The following is a 20,914-nucleotide window of genomic DNA, read 5'->3' on the forward strand; positions in this document are numbered from 1 at the left end:
ACTTTTGTGAAATTCTGGGATTTCCAAAAGTCTTTAGACTATATCTTGGCATGTCAAAGATCTACTGTACAGGCCAGAATTCTTTCTTACCATGAAGGGAAATGAAACAATTAACATGAACAAGAAAATGGTTCTTTATGGCACAGTCAAGAGATGAAGTAATAAGGAAAAGATGCAGTTAAATACACTGTTGGTCTTAAACTCTCAAATCTGTTTTAACTTTTGTCTTTAGGAAAAAAACACAAAAATCACAAATATGAAATCTGGCTTAGTCTCCAATATATCATGTTTTGTTCTTTTGAGTACAGAATCTTACTGGAATATTGTCCATTAAGAGAGACTTAAGTTACAATTAATAATGCAACATTTGGACTCAGTAGATTGGGATGCCTTTTTAAAAGGATGAGACAAGGTCTGAAAACTTCACATCTTAGACCACACTTTTCACCAAAATGCCCAAGTTCCTCAGTCTAAACCCTCACTGAGTTATTTTTTATGTGGCATCCTACTACAATGGCAATAACAGAAAAAGCCAAGTCCCAGAAACTATAGGTTATTAATATTTTAAGAATCTTCTCGATCAAGAAAGAACTCTTGAGAGACTAAAAATTAGCTGCTTTATACAACAAAAACATTTAAAACTTTATCAAAAGAAATCCTGTTATTCATAATATAAATAAAATCTGTACATGGGCAAAAAGCTATATAATAGCAATAAAAACAAAAGTGGCATGCATTTTCCATGATTAACTGTAGAAAACTCATCATAATTCAATTTCACTATTTGGGAAGATTTTTTTTTTAAAGTATGTCAGTCAATAAAGAGAAGTTTTTTTTTTTTTTTTAAAGACACACTTAATGAGAGAACAATTATCTTTCTACTACTCTATATTTCTGTTGACTTCTTTCTCTTTCACTTTCAAAGGAATCTGAGAAATAAAAATTTGCTAGATACAGTTTTCAGTAGTCTTAAAAAATACAATTTAAAAAAACCTAAAAATTCAGATGGGTTTGGAATACAATACAGCTCAACATGTCCACATCTCAGTTATCTGAGATAGTCAATACCAAAGGAAAAACGGTCTGTCGGTCTTTCATTGTTTGGTGTGTGTGAGTTAAATAAAACACAATCACCATCACCATCACCGCCATCTCTAAGACACTACTTCAACTTGCTTGGAAGGCAATACTTAAAGAGTAAATTATACCTTAAAGAGAGATCACCTCCTTGTATCAGCTTCTAATTTAACCCTACATCAAGAGCTTTGGGTCTGTAAGACTCACACTCCTGATTTTGGAATGATGCCTCATGTAGGCAATAAAACCTTTGGTCTGTGTCTTTCATGTCTGTATAGCTATCTGAATACTCCGGTATAGAATCCATGTGGAGTGTGTGTGTGTGTGTGTGTTTCTTCTCTAAAAAAAAATGCAGTAACTCAGGGTATGTTTAGGCTTCTTGGGCTGAGTCATCTGGAAATACCTGAATGACCTTGGATCACCTGGCTCTACAATCTCTCTTCAATGGGGAAGTGAGAACCAGCTCTCTTTTGGGTGGAATGATTTTTCCTACTTCATCATAGGATCACTGCTTTGAACTTTTATCCTTCTCATGTCGTGTAACTTCTGTAAATTGCAGAAGATTTCATATTTATCTTGGGTTTCAGGATATTAGATCTAGTAGGCCCACTGTTCGTTTCAGAGTAAACACTGAAGGTAACTTCATAATTGGGTAAATGTTAATATTCATCTTACTAGAATGCCTTCACTTTTCATTTTTACCCTGAAAGTAGTCTAATCATTTTAGATTACAGGGATGATCATTTTATTTCATTTGTAGAGGAAAAACAACTTTTAAGATTTTATTTTTCTATTATTATTATTTATCTGAGAGAGAGAATGAGAGAACACGAGATGGGGGAGGGTCAGAGGGAGAAGCAGACTCCCCGCTGGGTGGAGAGCCCGATGCAGGACTCGATCCAGGGACTCGGGGATCATGACCTGAGCCAGAGGCAGTCACTTAATCGACTGAGCCACCCAGGTGCCTGAGGAAAAACAACTTTTAGCAAATAGATTTCTAAAAGAAATTTTAGAGTTACAGAGATAAACAAAGATATATAGAGAAAGAATTTAATCATTTCAAGTTGTCCATTTTCCTGATAGTTGCCCTATTTTTTTTTCCTGTGCTTTCTCTCTCAGCTAATGCAACTCAAGTTTTCCCTTTATTTAGAACTAAAACTTTATAGTCATTTTTAATCATGCTCAAGTCCCGATGTTCCTATCTCCAAGACACCCGCATGCAGTCCCAGCACGTTCTCCTCTTCCTACTTCCTATCACTAGCCTGGGCCAGGGCTGCATCATCTCTCACCTGTGAGAGTCTCCTTCTCCAAGCCAACATTCCTACTTTGGGTAGAATCATCATTCTGAGAGAGGAAGAAAAAAAAAAATTGGATTATGCTTTTCTTCCACTATAAGCACTAACTCCTCCTCTGCAACTGAAGAAAAAACTCCAAATTTTTTAGTTTATTATGCAAGGTGCTAACACTATGCCCCCAACCTGCACCTCCAGCCCCATTTTCCTCTATACCCACACTCTTCACTCTGGTCCCTAGAAGCCTTGCTAACTTAACTGCTGAATGACAGCTATCCACCAAAAATTGTTCGTTGTGCTTTAACACCCAAGCACTGTCCCACCGCTTGGGCTCTTTCTGAAACCTGGAGGACACTATTATTTTCACTCTGCGAGAAATTGTCCCTGTCCTTCAAAGTTGAGATGCCCTCTCCTACTGAAAGCGACCCAAAGACTTGGCGTCAAGGTTAACAAGGTCTTCCTCTGACTTCTCACCGAACACTGCACTGATTAAAACATTTACTTCATTCTGTCTTTATTAGGGTTGGTTGTTTTATGTCTACCTCTGTTGACCATCTTATTTCTCTGTTTCGCCTTTTTTTAAGAGTTGTATTATATTCAAAAGAATAAGGCAGACTTATAGAAAATAGAAAACAAAGGACAGGAAATGAAATGTACTGGGTATTACAACCAGGGAAATGGATGACATTCAAAAAACATTTCCTTTTAATTAGTAACAGGCTATAATATTGTAAGCTAAATTTAATTTCACATTTGCACTCAAATCGTGTTTTACTGCACTTTGAAATGAATTAGGTATCTATTGAATGAAAGGACAAAAAATGGTTGACCAAGATTGGTTTGGGAATGAGAGAAAGGATATAGAAGGTAAGAGGAGTGGAAATACCTCCTTTTGTTTTAATATCAATAGACTCCCTCTCCTTCAAAATAAGTTGTTGATACACTGAGTTATCTAGACTTTTTCATGAGATGTCAATACCACAGTAACCCCTAAGCTACCTCGCCAAAGCCAACAGACACACACATCTCTCCCACTGCAAACCAGGAAGAACGATGAACCAAACCTTGCAAACAGATATTGTTTTTAATCTTCAAAAAGGATAGTTTAGACACAATGGAAAATTTTACATGCTATAGTCATTATTATGACAAGAAATAAATCACGAAGCTGAAACCAGTCTTTTCCAAGTGCAAAAAAAAAAAAAAAGCCTCAAGAAGAAGGCGGGGAGCTATGCAGCTCTGTTAACATAACCCACTTCCCTGGCTTTCCCAGCTTTCAGAATCAGAATCTGGTATCCCCCCCCGCTTAGTTTTAAATGTAGGATTACATATAATTTAAGTTTATTCTAGTAGTTAGGGTTTTGAGGAGCAAAGACATGGGCACAAGGGAGACTAATACTTGTTCATTGACGACTGTGTTCTAGGCAGCAGACCAGCTCCATTCCTCAAATAACTTGATTTAATCCTAATCACAACTTCATGATTTAAACCTTATTTGACCCATTTTACAGGCTCCTGAGAATTAGGTACTTGCCCACCACTGTGGTTGGTAACTCTAGGGTACCCAAACATTTGCCATGCTGACCACCATGATCTTATAAAGTGTGAGAAATCTATGAAGATGATACACCGGGGCGCCTGGCCAGTTCAGTCAGTAAAGCATGCGACTCTTGATCTCTGGGTCATGAGTTCGAGTCCTACATTGGGTGTAGAGTTTAGTTAAATAAATAAAGTCTTAAAACAAAAAAGACGATGCACTGTCAGCATTATATACTGTCACAGGCCCGCTGCTGAAGAGTGGAACAAGCACTTGGAGAACAGAAATGTATGAAAATAAGATGCTGACTGTGAGATGGTGACATAGAAAAGGAAATTAGGAGAATTCAGTGTGGTCCAAGCATGGAGGAGGCAGAATGAGCTTGGCCTTGGCCTTGAAGAATCAAGAAAGGAAAATGGGGAGGCACCTGACGTGAGGCAGCAGCAGGAGCAAATCGTTCTCCCTTGTCACAATGCAGGGAGGGACGGAGAAAACATTCAATTCTTCTGGCAGCAAGAAGGAAGAAGAAAAGCCACAGAATCTCCAGGACTTGGGGACCAAGAGGGTAATGGGAAAGAGTCAACCACCGCTCCAGAGCTTTAAGGTGAGGAGAGTTAAATTTAGAAATGCCATCGTTTGGAGAGGAAGGAGACAGTGTTGAATTTGAAGTGACAACAGGAGAGTGGAAAATGTGTGGAAAATGGGGTGCAGTGGAGAAGAGCCCTACAGGAAAATGAGGCTATAGAAGAATAAGCTAAGAACTGAAATCCAAAGAGCAAAGAGTTGAGAAGAAGTGGGTAAGAGTAGGAGAGAGCCAGAGAAAAGAGCGCTGTATGTCCTGCCTCTGAATAACACATGTCAGAAACACTATCATCAGAGTTAAGTATCAAATAAAATAAGATAGAGAGAAGATGCCAGTGCAGTTTCAAGTGAGAACTTGAAGGCAAAAGGGCAAGGGTTAAGGTGGCAAAGAAAGTCAAAACAAGAGCCCTTGGCTGATGTGCCTTGAAAATTCACCTGAGAAGTTTGCATGAGAGAAATAAAGTGGTACCAAAGTCAAGCGAAGTATCTGGCTCAATTTTAGAGAAGGGGAGAGAATTAAGACTGTCTGAAGTCCTGGGGTAACAGATTAATCCTTCCTTTAGCCAGATCATTCCATTCCCTAAACTTGCTGGTTAACTGTGCTGATGTACTTCCTGAGTAGAAAACTTTTCAGAAACAGAAGCAAAGTTGCAGCAGCCTACAATAGTCATGAGGCTCCAAGCTGATTTCCTGCACACCCACCACAATTCAGAAGTTACCTAGAGCTGGTCCACTTCTCTCATTAAATCCTCCTGGAGAATGTATCTACTTTCAAGCCCTATCAGCTTACCACTATGGCCACTGTCACATCTTCGCCTGGTTCTTGACCAGCCTCCTTCGGTAACCAGGAACGCAACTGGTTCCCTCCAGTCGGAGCCCTGCCCCGTGACCTTAACCACGGTGATCTGAACTTACAGGGTCAAGAGTCTCTCTCTCTGACTTGGGGTGAGGCTGCTTTCTCACTCATTGCCATTTCTTCTAACATATTATGTGAATATTCTACTCCAAACATAGCTTTTTTAAAAATATTTTTTTCTTTCCTCTCCAGTTTCCACAACCCTTATAGCATTCTTGCCTTAGACTCATGCATTGTTTGTATGGAACTAGGTCACTACTACAAACATTCTTAGGTATCTTTTCCCATCTTCCTTTTGGAGAGCCCTCTGAAATAACCAAGCCCCCCGGGGTGGGGCGGGGACCCAAGGTTATTTGTTTCAATTGCTGCCCTCCTGCCATTCATCCCATTGGGTCGATTTGAAATTATACTGCTAAATTTGTAATTCTAAAACATTTTTTTTTCTTTTTTAGACTTCTGAGTTTACACCTATCTTTTCTGAGAAGTTTTGATACCGACTTTTCTAAAAAATCTCTAATTATGTCCACTGGGTTTTTTAGGCTGTAAGGATGAGTCACTTTTCCCATAGGATGAGTCACATCCATGTCACCAACTAGTAGTCTTTATTGGAAACAATTAAGTCCAGAACAGGAATGCCCTTTTTTTCTCCCCCTCTCTCTACATTCTAAGACATAAAATTGTCAGCAAGTCAAAACTGGTACTTATTAGAGGCTCTGTGGTAAATGGAATGAAGCTTTCAGCTGATACGGCTGTGTGTCCTGCCTCTGCATAACACAGATCAGGAACACTATCTTCAGAGTTATATATCAAACCTGGGGTTTTGCTGATACTAGGAAAGAGTGACACTGCCAAACGCTTATCGCTGCTATTGGTAACAGCAAAGAGAATGAAACACATTAAGATAATCCACATACAATAAAGAGACCAGAGAACAAAAAAAGGGTGAATTTTCTAGGAAAAGTGATAAAATGCTCTCCTACTGCATTTGGAATATGATTTGACTCAATAAAAAAAAAAATTACTGGTTTAATTTTTCGAGTACACATTTACTATACATAGAACATGGCATTATTCTATTATTTTATGGTTACTGAGTGCTGTCTCCTTGATGTTTAAACTCACCTTACATGATTCAAAACTAGCTGAGGAACTATTTGTTTTTTGAAATCCTCTCTCCTTTCTCTTATACCTCAAGAACTTGAGGGTTAGCTTCATTCTTTCGTTTCCTACAGTTATATTTTTAGCTTCTTAGACTTCACGGCGCTCTATCTACCTGTAATTATGCTGCAAAAGCATAAGAAGACGCCGGTCAAGACCAGCAGCAGACAAGACAGCAGAAGGCCTATCTGTGGCCTTGAACAGCTGCAAGAGGGCAGGGCGCAGCTGGCCAAGTTCCCTCTGCCTCTGGCCTCGAATGACAAACCCGGAGAGCTAGACTTGCTCTCGGCGCAGTCCCTAGCACCAGACCGCCCTGAAAGCAAAGGGCTGTGGGCAAAGTCTAAGAGGGCTGGTCTAAAGGGGAACCCAGGAAAGGCACAGGGAGGGTGCTAAGAGTGGTGGCCTTAGGAGAACTCTCCAGACCCTAAAGAATACCACCCACCACCCCACCCTTCTCTCTAAAAACAAAACAAAGCAAAACCACCACCACCTCCTTATGGAAGGCCAGATGTTACTTTTAGTTCCAGTTTGGAAATACTGCCCGAGCTCTGAAACATTCTTTTTCTTAAAATAATAAGTAATGAATCTGTATTTTTACCCACAACAGCAGAAATGAGATGCCATTAATCAGATGTTGAGAAATGGGAATATTTTTCAGGGACTAGGAAACATTCTTGAGTGGACATTTTCTTCCACAGTTATGTAAAACTCCTTTTTTTTAAGGGGCCATTACTGTCTTTGGATACATAAAAGATGTTGTTATATGTAGAGGCTTTTATAGCTCAGAGTGATTAGTCTTCACACAATGATCCCTGCACTGTATAGTGCTTCTGGCTCCTTGATTTAAATTAGTGCTTTCTTACTTAGTGAGTTAACATCATTTGCAAAGTAACGTATTTATATTCTGTTCTTCAACAACATTAGCATATAATACATATTTACTCTGGAACTTTATGCACACGCACACACTTCTTCACAAGACTCAGAAAGGGTGGCAGTGAGAAAAGAAATGGGAATTTTGGAAATAAGAATTCCCCAACAGAGGAGGGTGAACAACCCAGACCACAAAGCTGTAGGTGCTAGTGAAGACACACTATTATTTCCTGGCTAACATTAAGAGTCTTACACACGTTTAAGATACAGTTAGATGGTAACTACCTTTCTGAAAAACGATAACAGCTAAAGTTTCTCTTTTTATAGGACAGACTGGCCCCCCAGAGGGGCTACCGCAAAAAAAAAAAAAGAGCAGTCCTAAAAAGGATCCAGCCATGAGCTTTGCAAAAATTCTCATTTTACTTCTCATATGCCAATAAAGTCAAATTCTACTGAGAAGATGTTCCAATTTATTTTGTTATACGGGCATTCTGCTGATGTTAATGCTGTGTCCGAGGAGGACTTAAAACGTGGAAAGTGTCATTGTGTCGGTAATGAGAGTTCACACTTGTACTAACCGTCTCTTGTAAGACAATTGATATCCCTTCAGAGTATGATAAAGGATAAAAGAACTATCTATCAACTGAAAATGACCAAGAAGAAAAGCTACTCACGGCTGACACAGCTTCACCAGGTCCTGGTCTGTGGTGTTGGGAGGCAGTCCCCGGATATAGAGGTTGGTTTTGCTCAGCTGGTCCCATCCTGAGTTGCTACTGCTGCTGCTGTTGTTATTACTGCTGGTGGTGCTGGGGCTGGGAGGGGCCATGGGGTGGGCCGGGACCAGAGACTGCTGGGAGACAAAGACGGGGAGCATTAGAACACCGGCGGCAGGCTGCGGAGCGCCATTCACAGGCTGTGTGATCTCCACCACACAACAGAGACACAGATCCCCTTAAACGACGTTCATATATACATTTTCTTGCTTTTCTTTTTTTTTTAAAGATTTTATTTATTTATTTGACAGAGAGATAGAGAGAGAGCACAAGTAGGCAGAGAGGCAGGCAGAGGGAGGGAGAAGCAGGCTCTCCACTGAGCAGGGAGCCCGACGCGGGGCTTGATCCCAGGACCCTGGGATCATGACCTGAGCTGAAGGCAGATGCTTAACCGACTGAGCCACCCAGGCGCGCCCATATATACATTTTCATTTACACCTTAAAAAAGACCTGCTCATTCTACAGAAAAAGCCCTCTCCTTCAACATGCAATTAATAATGGGATTTTATTCAGTAAAATATTCTCTATGTGCACCTTAAATAGGGCTAAATTTATGTGAGATTAATGTATTCACACCTTTTAAGGACACATCTACTGAGACTCAAAATTAACTTGCATGAAGTTAGGTGATAATATCATCTTACGATACAGTCATTTAGAAATCACGAGACTTTTGAAAAGGTTTTCAAATTCTGAATAACATTTGATTGAAAGTTGCTGATCATTTTATTGAGACTCTTGGGGGGAAAAATAAGATGATTCTTCGAGTGTAACAAAGTTTGAATTCCAGCACAATGCTCAAATAAGGCAGACTTCACCTAGTTCTAAGTCTGGCCCACGGCTCCATTGAGACATCTGGATAAGATTCACGGGCATGCTGCCTTTTGCGCTGGCCAACCTTGTGAAATTTAACCCCTGTGAGAACGGTGTGGGAGTTGGAAACCTTCCCAGGCCTTGCAGCAAGGAACGTAACTTTTCTAAAGCCTAAACCTAGGGCTCAGTGTGGTTTCGCAGTCGGCAGCCACCTAGGAAGAATGTCTGAAATTGTACTCACGCCAGATAATTCTCTGTTAACCGATCGAAAGAAACCAGTTCTGTGCCCTATGCCACACACATGACTTTTGAGGAAGTTAAATGGCTCGGTCTGAGATGGAAGTGAGCACACCCTGAAGTGCCCTCAAAGCAAATGCTCAGCAGTTTCATACCGGGACAGGAATTTTTTTCACCTCGCATCTAAATAATAAATACACTAACCCAAGGACTTCACTTATATTAAGTAACAGTTTGAAAATAAAGTATAAAATTAGTTCCTAAACATAAAAAATTTTTTTTTCAAATCATACAGCTTGATTTTCACAACCACAAACAAAACTATTAGACACATCTAAGACACAGTTCAATTCCACTTTGGAAAGTTCAAAAAGCAGAAGACCCCTTGTACCAAATGCAACCCTGCCTTCCTTGCCAGCAATCTCAACTATTCACTATGGATATCTGACTCTGCACCCAGGTTCTGCCATGACCATCCTAACTCCACAGTATCCCCCACCACATTGGGATCCCCACTAATCTACACATGTAACCATTACTTCTTTTCTGTACTACTTTTTTTTTTTTTTTTTTTAGGTCGCACCGTTCAAAGGCTCTATGATCTCCACCATGGAATAGAAATACAGATGCCCTTAAGGGCCCATCGTGGGGCTCAAACTCACAACCCTGAGCTGAGACCCAAGAGTCGAATGCTCAACCGAATGAGCCACGGAGGCGCCCATACTATGTATTTTTTTCTTCTCACTGCCCAGGGTCCTTGCTAAGATTATTGAGTCCAAACACCATTTTATCTCAAGTGATCCTCTCTTAGAAGGAGAGTAGCAGGAAGGGTTAACAATAGTCAATGTATACATGAAGACTGAACTTGAACTGGAAATACCCGTATTGCTTAATCCAAGAAAAAAAACTTAACCGAGATCATATCCTATCAAATCTATTTGAGTTATGCCCTTAATAAGCAGTTGAACTCATATCCTTTGGTCTCATCTCTGGTTTTTCTCTAGGGAATAAAGACTCTGCTTTCTAGAAGTAAAAGGAGGAGTAAGCATTGTTCCTTGCTTTGCGCGGGTGGCACCTCAGATCCCCCAGCCATACCACACAAAGGAAGGTCTGTGTTCCTTCTCCAAAATCACTCAATACAACTTGTGCTAGTTGCTCCTTGCAATTAGCCAGGCATCCCCTGTTTGTCATTTCAGTTTAGAACAGAGGTGCTGGAAAGTAACACACACATCTTTCCCCCCTATCCCAAGCCTCTGATTTACACAAAGAACTTATATCTAGGCAAGGCTGAATTTTTTCTTAAATCGTCTTTGATTAATGTCCAAGAACCTGTCTTTGTCACAAACCACAGTTCCTCACAGTACGACCCAGTATGTTCAGTGCGGCTGTTGGGGGATGGAACGGGGTCACCTCCAGGGATAAGCCCTGGAGAAGCCTGAAAGAAGCCGTGGACCCGCTTCATCCCCACCTCTCAGTAGCATTAGACCAACGCGAAGCAAATGAACCATCAGATGGTTTAAAGACTGCATTCCAAGTCTGCATCAGCTCTAACCTCTTCTCTGGGGTGTAAAGTGGAGTGCCAGGTGTGGACCTGCAGGATTAAAAGAAACATTTGGGGGTATGATTTATTGAGAGATTATTTGGACATGAAAGGAGTAGGTTTTTATTTATGTATTTATTTTTGGCAAAAGCAGAACCATGATTTACATCTCAGAATTTACATAGCTGATTTAATGTATCTTTGACAGGCCTCTATATTTATTACAGTAATAATTTCTCACTCTGGGAAGTAGGTATGGAGCATATACAGGCCGCCCCTGCTTCCCCTCTACTCTGCCCTATGGGGGAAAAAGTTTCCCAACATTCTGATCCCAGGTGGGAGACGGGGCTTTCTGAACGTGCCCTGAGGACGATGACTGGCCTCTGGTGAATTCTATACAGAACAAGTTCAAATTAAAATGTTATCCTAATATTAACTATTTCTCAGAACTAGCTGAAGACAGCTTATTCTAGGTTGCCAATTTTCTATTTTCTGCTGCAGAAAATTCTAGATCAAAGATGAGGTTTGTAAAACTCACTGAAATTAACAACTTAAATCCTAATAAAGATTGGACACATGTTTAAAGAAGAAAACTCAAACATAATTAAGCTGTTTATTTCTAAATGTTCAGAATGGGTCAATGTAACTACAATAATTTGAGTACTATTGAGTACTATTACTCATATACTACATGTTTAATATGTGCCACCGGGCCAAGTGCTTTATGCGCATTATCTTCTCTAATCCAATGAGGCAGATACATCATTGTTTTCCCATTTTTCAGATTAGGAAACTGAGTCTCAACAGAGGTTCAGTAATATGCCACGGTCACAGGGTCACACATTTAAGACGGCAGGGCTGGAATCTGAACCCAGGTCTGTTGGACAACAAAGCCAGAGCCCTCAAACAGTACTCTACATGGTACACCAGAACCGTCCATATCCTAAATGTGCTATTTGTATTATTTCATTTAGCTGTGCCCATCCTTCCTGCAATCTAAATATTAAATTCAAGTTTCTCTGAAATGGTACACTTAATACCATTGGTGGCTATGTGTGCGCATGTGTGTATATATATATATATATATATTTTTTTTTTTTTTTTTGAGAAAGACAAAGGTACCCTTAAGTTAACTTAATGAGTGAGCACACAGTCAGCTTGTGCGTGTGTGTGTTTAACAAAGTCAGCTTTTGAAAGATTAGTTTTTAAAATTCTACCTTATATTTTTATTAACAAAAGAATTCGGCAAATTTCGGTATCAACAGCACATTACGGCTGAACACCAGAGTCAGCATTTTAGAACAGCTAGACTTAGCCAGTGAACACTTAAACTCTTACTCCCAGATTAAAATGCAATTGAAATGTAAACACTGACAAATCTGTAACTCCGTCACAGCTCTGACCAGTTCAAAACAGTAACGCTCTGTAGCTCTGTGCTCAACAGCACAAAGGGTAAACTTTAAAAAATTAAAAAAAAAAAAAAAAAAGCTTACCAACAGATAATATTTTACCAAACTCCATTTTCATCACTGGTTGTCTTTTTATATCTTGCCTCTCAAAACCCCTAAAGCTTCCCTGGGGTTTGAAAAGGACTCCTGTCCCGTTCCCATTCCTTGTCCCCTTAGATGAAGTATGTAGCTAATTTACACAAATTCAACCTAATTAAGGACCTCAGTGGGGGGGCGCCTGGTGGCTCAGCTGGTTAAGCGTCTGCCTTCGGCTCAGGTCATTATCTCAGGGTCCTGGGATCGAGCCCCGCATCAGGCTCCCTGCTCAGCGGGGAGTCTGCTTCTCCCTCTGTCTGCTGCTCCCCCTGCTTGTGCTCTCTCACTCTGACAAATAAATAAAAATCTTAAAAAAAAAAAAAAAGGCTAGTTAAAAAAAAAAAAGGACCTCGGTGACTGGCTGACCCCAGGTGAGCACTGACCCACCCCACAAGAGCCTAGCAGTCTACCTCAGCCTCCTCTGGCCGAATTTGACCACTTCAGATCATGTAAGCAAGCTACCCATCAAGCTCTCTATCCAAGGGCAGGGAAAACAAACTACTTCAGCTTTCACAATAACACTACCTGGGCTCAATTTGCACAAAATTGATAGAAACTGATAGAAAAACAAAGTTGGTGGCAAATAAATGGAATGACTGTACTTGCAGACCCTCTCTGCACCCCTTTCAGGAGTGGGTGTGGGCATCAGCAGGAAGAGTGCTTGTCAGCAGTCAGGGAGGACTTCCTGTGTGGACAGCCCTGAGGCCTCTATCCCGCCAGGAAGGTCCACTGGCCTCCTACACTGAGACAGGATGATCAACAACAGGCAGACGGCAACTACACACGCAGCAGACCTATTTCCCTTTCCATCACATCAACCCCCGTTGGGACGCCACACTAAGTAGACTCTTGTATATAAATACAAGTCTAAAGGTTGTTTACAAAAAAGGCAAAACTAACCATTGGTGAACTAAAATATATTAGTAATCAGGCATTGTTGTAGACTTCTGTTCAGCAAAGACAATGAATAAAAATGAAAATCTGACATTACAAATTCTATTGTCTCACTTCCTCCCTCATACTAATAGGCAACAAGAACTGTGCTCCAACCAATCTTAGTGCTGCAGCTCTCCTCCCTTCCCCCTCAGTCACTAACATCCCTGGGGACTCTAACACATTTTGAAGGGAAACCTAGAATCTGCTTTTTAATTGCCCTCAAGTCTTTAAGGCTGTCAACCTTATAGTTTAAGAAGGTTATGATCCAAAATCCATAATCTCCATCTCTACCTTGCCACACATGCATACATACATACACACACACACACACACACACACACACGCTCACACACACCACCGCCACCGCCCCACCCCCAACCCCAAACAACAGGGAGTTTAACATACCAACTATTTCCTTAATCCAGAAAGCAAAATAACCACTATAGTTGCTCCTGATTGCAGACTAGAAGTTATGGAACATTATCATCTTTCACCAGGAAATGGTACATTATCAAACCCGACATGAACTGAGCACTGTGTAAAGACACTATATACCACACTAATTCCACACACTGGTTCCTCTCCATAAAGCTTTCAAGATGTAAGAGGAATTTAACAATTTAAGGGAATTATCGAACGGGGAGGGGGAGCATCCAAATGGGCCAGTTTCACCACAGTTAGGGTATTTTCTTTGTTTTCTTTTAGACATCTGAGTGGCTCAAAGAGGGCCAGGAATAGCGGCTGTGAAAGATAAAGTTCCTGGCACAGGGAGCTGGGAAAGTACGCACAGCTGAGAAGTGGGAGGTGAATTAGAGAGAGATGAGAAACTGGCCAGGAAGCAGATGCTCTTCCGGGTAGGCCAGGATGTGAGAGATCACCTATATTAATGAAGAACAATAGTGCCCCTTTACACATGCAGACTCTTACTTATCCACCATGTGAGAGAGAGGGCCAAAGGGCAAATATCAATTAGACCCATTGGATGCTAGGATATCAGGGCTTAAAATCACATGGCTAATTAGTTCATGAAACTGGTTCTCAGAGAGCCACTATCCCTTCTTTGAAAACAAGTGTTGTAGCCTCTAAGACTATGAAACTTGAGCAATAGATTATTCAATATTTTTTCTTGGATTATGTTTACCAAAGGAGAAGCCATGTTGTCACGTTAGCTATTAAAATAAAACTAAGAATAAAAATCTCCAATATACTTCACAATTAATATTCTCCAAGATACTTATCAAGCTGATCCTTGCATGTAAAGCTATATTCTCTACAGAGAAACCTCTTTACCTAAGTCCATGAATAAAGCATCATTTTCTTAGGCTTCAGATAAAAGAAACAAATATAAAACTTGCATTGAATAAGATAAATATCTGTTGTATACGACATGACTGAATGACTGGACAGAGACCATGTAGCAGAAGTGAAAATAAACAACAGGGAAAAGTCCTTAGAAATGAAAACAGCTTAGAAAAGCTTTTTGGGGTGGATGGAGTGGTTGCAAAGGAGGTAAAAAGAAAGGGCAAGCAGGTGTTGAAAATCCATAGTAGAAAACATACCTTAGACACAGTATGTGATTTCTGAGGTCAAATTCTCTTTCAAGGCCCCATAAAAGAAGTAGATGCCTTATCATCCAAATATCTTTTAAAGATCTGGTTTGTGCTCCAGCATGCAAATCAGCTCCATTGTTTGGTTCTCGCCAAAGGTTCCACCAAGAATCCCACAGATGCCCCAAGTTGCCTGCTGAGAACTTTGGGCCAAGGAACACACCAGAGATCTGTGCTATTTGTTCCTTCTAGTGTTTGTAACAGTGTTTATAAAGGGGGAGAAAGCTAAAAAACAACATGAAAACCCCATAAATACGGTCAACTCTGCTTTGACAAAGGAGCCAAAGCAATACAATGGGGCAAGGATAGTCTCTTCAAGAAACGGTGCTGGAACAACTGGACATCGGCATGCACAAACACGAATCTAGACACAGACCTTACACCTTCACCAAAATTAATTCATAGATAATCATAGACCTAAATTTAAGATGCACACCTATAAAACTCCTAGAAAATATCACAGGAGAAAACTCAGATGACCTCAAGTAAAGTGATGACTTTTCAGGTACAATACCAAAGATATACTCCATAAGTAATTGATAGGGTGGACTTCATTAAAATTAAAAACTTCTCTGCTGCGAAAGAAAAATTCAAGAGAATGAGAAGACAAGCCACAGAATGGGAGAAAATATTTGCAAAAGCTGGATCTGATAAAGGACTGTTATCCAAAATATACAAAGAACTCTTAAAATTCAACAATAAGAAAACAAACAACCCAATTTAAAAATGGGCTGAAGACCTTAACAGAAACTTTACCAAGGAAGTTACACAAATGGAAAGTAACCATATGAAAAGATGCTCCACATCATAGGTCAACAGGGAACTGCAAATTAAAATAATATAAAGATACGATTATACGCCTATGAGGATGGCAGAAATCTGGAACACTGACAATAGCAAATGCTGGGGAGCACATGGAGCAACAGGAATTCTTGCACACTGCTGGTAGGAGTGCAAAATGGTAGAGTCACTTTGGAGACAGATTGACCGTTTCTTACAAGACTGAACATACTCTCATTATACCATCTAGCAACTGTGCTCTTTCCTATTTACCTAAAGGAGTTGAAAACCTATGCCCACACAAAAACCTGCACCAAATACAGCAGCCTTATTCGTAACTGTCAAAACTTGGAAGCAACAAAGATGCCCTTTAGTAAATGAAAGGATCAATAACCTGTGGTACATCCAGGCAATGGAATATTATTCAGCACTAAAAAGACATGAGTTACCAATCCATGAAAGACACAGAGGAACCTTAAATGCGTATTACGAAGTAATATGAAAGAAGCCAATTTGAAAGGCTGCATTTTAGGTGGTTCCCACTTACATGACATTCTGGAAAAGACCAAACTATGGAGACAGTTAAAAAGACCAGTGGTTGGTTGCCAGGGGCTAGGGGGAGGAAGGAAGGATAAACAGGCAGAGATGATTTTTTGGTTAATGTAACAATTCTACATGCTACTATAATAGTGGATACATATTATTCATTATACACTTATCTAAACCCAGAGTATGTACAACACTAAGGTAAACTTCGAACACTCTAGGTGATTTTGATGTGTCTATGTAGATTCAGCCTTGGGGGGAAAAATGTGCCATTCTGGTGAGTAATGCTGATAATAGGAGAGGTTATCCATGTGTGGGGGCAGGGGTATGTGGGAAAGCTGTGTACCTCTCTCAATTTCACTGTAAACCTAAAACTGCTCTAAAAAATAGTCTTTAAAAAATGACATAAAGAGGGGTGCCTGGGTGGCTCAGTCAGTTAAGCGGTGTCTGCCTTTGGCTCAGGTCATGATCCTGGGATCCTGGTATCGAGCCCCCCATGGGGCTCCCTGCTCAGTGGGGAGTCTCCTTCTCTCTCTCCTTCTGCTCTCTCTCTCTCAAATAAACAAAGTCTTAAAAAAAAGAGAGAGAGAAAATGACATAAGGATAGACTGGAGGCATTAGCTATAATTTATTTACCAGAAAACTATAGGGCCAAGAAAGTAAGGGAGGAGCTTAAGGCAATGGGCTCAAAACTTTCTTACACCAGAAAGTACATTCATTAGGAAGGGAGAACATTTTTTTATAATATATATTTTTTAATTTTATTATTGAAGTATAGTTGACATACATTATATTAGTTTCAGGTATAGAACATAGTGATTTGACAATTCTATACACTATGCAATGCTCACCATGACAAGTGTAGTTACTATATGTCACCATATAATGTTATTACAATATTATTGGCTATATTCCCTATGCTGTATTTATCATCACCATGATATATTTATTTTATAATGGGAAGTCAGTACCTCTTAAATCCCCTTCACCTATTTCACCCATCCCCCAGCTGCCTTTGCTCTGACAACCACCATTTTGTTCTCTGTATTTATGAGCCTCCTTCTGTTTTTTGTGTCTGTTCACCTGTTTTGTTTTTTAGATTCCACATATAAGTGAAATCATGGTGTTTGTCTCCCTGACTTATTTCACTTAGCATAATATCCTCTAGGTCCATTGCTATTGTCACAAATGCCAAAATTTTGTTCTTTTTTATGGCTGAATAATATTCCATCATGTGTGTGTATCGCATCTTCTTCCACTCATTTATTGATGGACACTTAAGTCATTTCCATATCTTGGCTATTGTAAATAATGCAGCAATAACCATAAACATGCATGGATCTTCTCAAGTAAGCGGTTTTGTTTTCCTCAGGTAAATATCCAGAAGTAAAATTACTGGATCCTATGGTAGTTCTATCTTTAGCATTTTGAGAAACCGCCATACTGTGGTCCACAGTGGCTGCACCAGTTTATGTCCCCACCAACAGTGCACGAGGGTTCCCTTTTCTCCACACCCTTGCCAACACTTATTGCTTCTTGTCTTTTTGATACTAGTCATTCTGACTGATGCAAGGTGCTCTCTCGTGGTTTTGATTTGTATTTCTCTGATGATTAGTAGATGCTGAGCATCTTTTTGTGTGTCGAGGAAGGAAATACCTTTAACAGTAAACTCCTGGCCTTATATCCTGCATCCCATATAATGGTGCGGTATGGCATAATTTCTAAAAAAAAGTAAGAGTTCAACAAAGGGAAGATCAGGGATGAAAGGTCCTTGGACAGAAAGGCTGAGGAAGGCTTCCCAGAGGGGTATATATGGCTGAGTGAGCTGAATATTGGTGCCAAGTCCTTAAGCGTTAGATAAATGGCAATCTTGAAAGGGGTGGGTATGCAGGGAGAGATGACAAGAGCCAACAAAGACACAGGAAGGATCATTGCTCATGAAAGTCAGTGAAAAGACCAATGCTGGTCAGCTAGGACAAGCTGATGTTCGGAGAAAGGAAGGGATGGGAGGACGGGACTTGAAAGGTAGGAGGATAACCTAGAAATCAAGAGAGAATATGGACATGATATCACAGATTATTATACAGAGGTCTCCCTAGTAGAAAAGAAAATTTAAAGATGGTAAATGAGAGAGGATAATTTGTGGGGAAGTAAAATGAGGGAAATTCTTCCCCCTCCTCTCTATGAAAAGGTATATAGAAAAGAAAAATTAGTGCATGGAATAATCTGAATATCTGGATTCAAATCCTGCCTTGGCCAGTAACTGGAACATCATCGGTGGGCAGCTCAATTCCTCATCTGGGAAACGAGCAGGTTAGACTACGTGATTTTTATGTTCCCTTCCAGCCTTCAAATTCTAAGGCTGGACAATGTTTCTCCAGCTAAGACATATCAAAACAGAACCCAGCCAGGCCCTTGGGTCCTCTTATCTGTCTGCCAAACAGCCAGAGAAATGGAGTAGGAGGTTAAACTGGCAGGCCCAAGAAAGAAGACTTGCACTTTGCATCACGCAGCTGGAAGACGTGGTGATCACACTGCTGTCACGTTTCCCTACCCCACTTAGGCCAAGCACGGATTCCCTCTTTAGTCACAGATGATTATGAGAAAATATTATAAATATATAAGCTATACTAAAATTACAGCTAAAGCTCAAAGGAACAAACTGTTTTAATTACATAATATTCAGAGTTCCTCAAACCAGAATGTTCTTAAGGTAAAAGTATTATAGCTGAAATCACTTGAATAACAGATCTGTCAAGACTTCATGTTGGTTAACAGGCCAGCATCTTTTTGTGTCAACATGTAATCTGTACAAAAAGTTGCATTTCACATTCTGTTTAATCTCTTATATAGAAAAGGACCATGTAATAGCTCCAAGATCATCTTAAAAGAAAATTCAAAACAGTAAGCAAAGTACACCCCAAACCCCACCAGCGATTAGAACTCGGTAAACCTAAAATCCTGTCCAACTTCAGGTGTGACATTAATTACTCTTCTGGGTTCTGAATGCAGGTGGGCGGAGTGTGGTTTTTTTCCTCCTCTTGAACCCCCAGTGAGGGATTTTCAGATCTACACCAGTTTTCTTCCTCAACACAGAACCTTGTGAAAGACCCAAGAACAAACTCTTCTTTGCCTTTTTACTCAAAATAACTTGAAAAAAGAAAACTTCCTGAGGGAAGTGCAGTATCATGACAGTTCAGCACACCTCTGCAATGTTCTGATTTCCTGCCTCACCCCAATGCAGTTAGGATTCCAGCGCTGACAACCTCCTTCCGGCTGTTTTTAAAAGTCTATGTACAGTACAGTTTGTATTGCTTGTAAGTAAAGAATTACTGCTGAGATTGCAAAGTCCTCAGGGTGGAAATTACCTATTTTAAAATATTTTTTCTTCACATAAACGATACTTATTGAAAGTACTGCAAAGTGGTTAACTAAACATTAAACGGAGAAAAATTATACGAGTCAGCTTACCCCCAAAGCCCCAAATGAATTTATTCATTTTTTTTTTTTTAAGATGTAAAGGGCCATGTGAATGAGCTTGTAGTATCATGGATTTCATAAACGAACCCCTAGAGAAAAAAGCATTATCTGTACTTTCAGGAAACTAAGTAAGTATTTAAAATCTCCCCACAAGAATTTTAAAAATGAAATCTTATCTGACACTGTTGTGATTTACACATAGCCAAAGTAAAACATCATCACAGGAAAATTTTCTGAGTTAATACAACTCCAAAAAATTAATGAATACATTCATTTTTTTCTCATGATAAAATCTAGCAGCTTACATCTGATACATGGTGGATAATTAGTATAGAACAGCTCTTTATTATGTTTCTCTGTGTATCTCTATGTAAATGTGCGTCTGTGTGTGTGTATGAGAGAGAAAGAGAGAGAGACACTGTGTGGGGATAAACAGAAGGGAGGAGATGGTTGTCTCTAAGATACATTGTCTCTGATGTATCTGAGATACATTGTCTCACTGTGTCTGAGATATACTGTCTCTGATACAAAGCACAGTGGATTTTTATTCTAAATTTCTTTTTCCCTGAAATCCACCTCAAAAATTAAGTTTTTGTCTGAGCTCACAACTCTGTATACACTTACAGGCAAAACTCTATAAAACTGAAACAAAAATTTTGTGAAACAATTGTTTTCCTTTACCATATTCAGTGGACCATAATGTTATCTTTTCTCCTCTATTTACCTAAAAAAGAAATGCTGGTAGCAACCTATTAAATTGATTAAAGTGGCACTAATATTGCCACTTGCAGGTTAAAAACCAATCGTCTGCTGCATTTCTCAAACTCTGATGTACATATGGACCACTCCTCAGTCATTTTGGGTGGGGCAAGGATTGTGCATTTCTACCAAGCTTCTGGGTGACGCCCATGCATAAGGGCAGGACTCAAGGCAGTGCTCTTGGTGTGTGAGGATGAATTTTAGAAAGGTTCCCTTCACGCTTTAAGAAGGAACAAGCTGCAGCTATTCACAAAATGAGATAAAAACCTTTGTTCATCTGATTTCCAATCCAGTATCTGCTCAGAATCACAAAATGTTAGCAATGAGAGAAGACACAGAGATAATGCAATCTAATAATTCTCAACTGGAAGTATAACAGAATCTTGATAGATGGTTGTGGCGGGGGGAGACAGGGAGGTTGCAGCATTTTAATTTTTATCAAAGGGAGCTTGGCTTTAATAATATTGAGAAACAATGACCTAATCTAACCCCTCAACCCAGAGAAGTCAAAGAGTATATCCAAG

General features: G+C 39.9%; 1 protein-coding gene across 6 annotated transcripts in view; it reads right to left on the reverse strand.

Annotated features, from left to right (window-relative positions):
- RBMS1 (RNA binding motif single stranded interacting protein 1) overlaps positions 1-20,914 on the reverse strand; it is a 202,415-nt gene that overhangs the window by 79,436 nt on the left and 102,065 nt on the right. For 4 of the 6 annotated variants that reach the window (XM_036071010.2, XM_036071017.2, XM_036071019.2 and 1 more), the window contains exon 2: positions 8,050-8,225. In XM_036071010.2, the coding sequence (XP_035926903.1) occupies positions 8,050-8,225 (176 nt within the window). The remainder of the gene's footprint in view (positions 1-8,049; positions 8,226-20,914) is intronic. The other 2 variants (XM_036071011.2, XM_036071014.2) reach the window with 1 other exon arrangement.

Source organism: Halichoerus grypus, chromosome 4 (assembly GCF_964656455.1).
Source record: "Halichoerus grypus chromosome 4, mHalGry1.hap1.1, whole genome shotgun sequence".
NCBI classification, from domain to species: Eukaryota; Metazoa; Chordata; class Mammalia; order Carnivora; family Phocidae; genus Halichoerus; species Halichoerus grypus.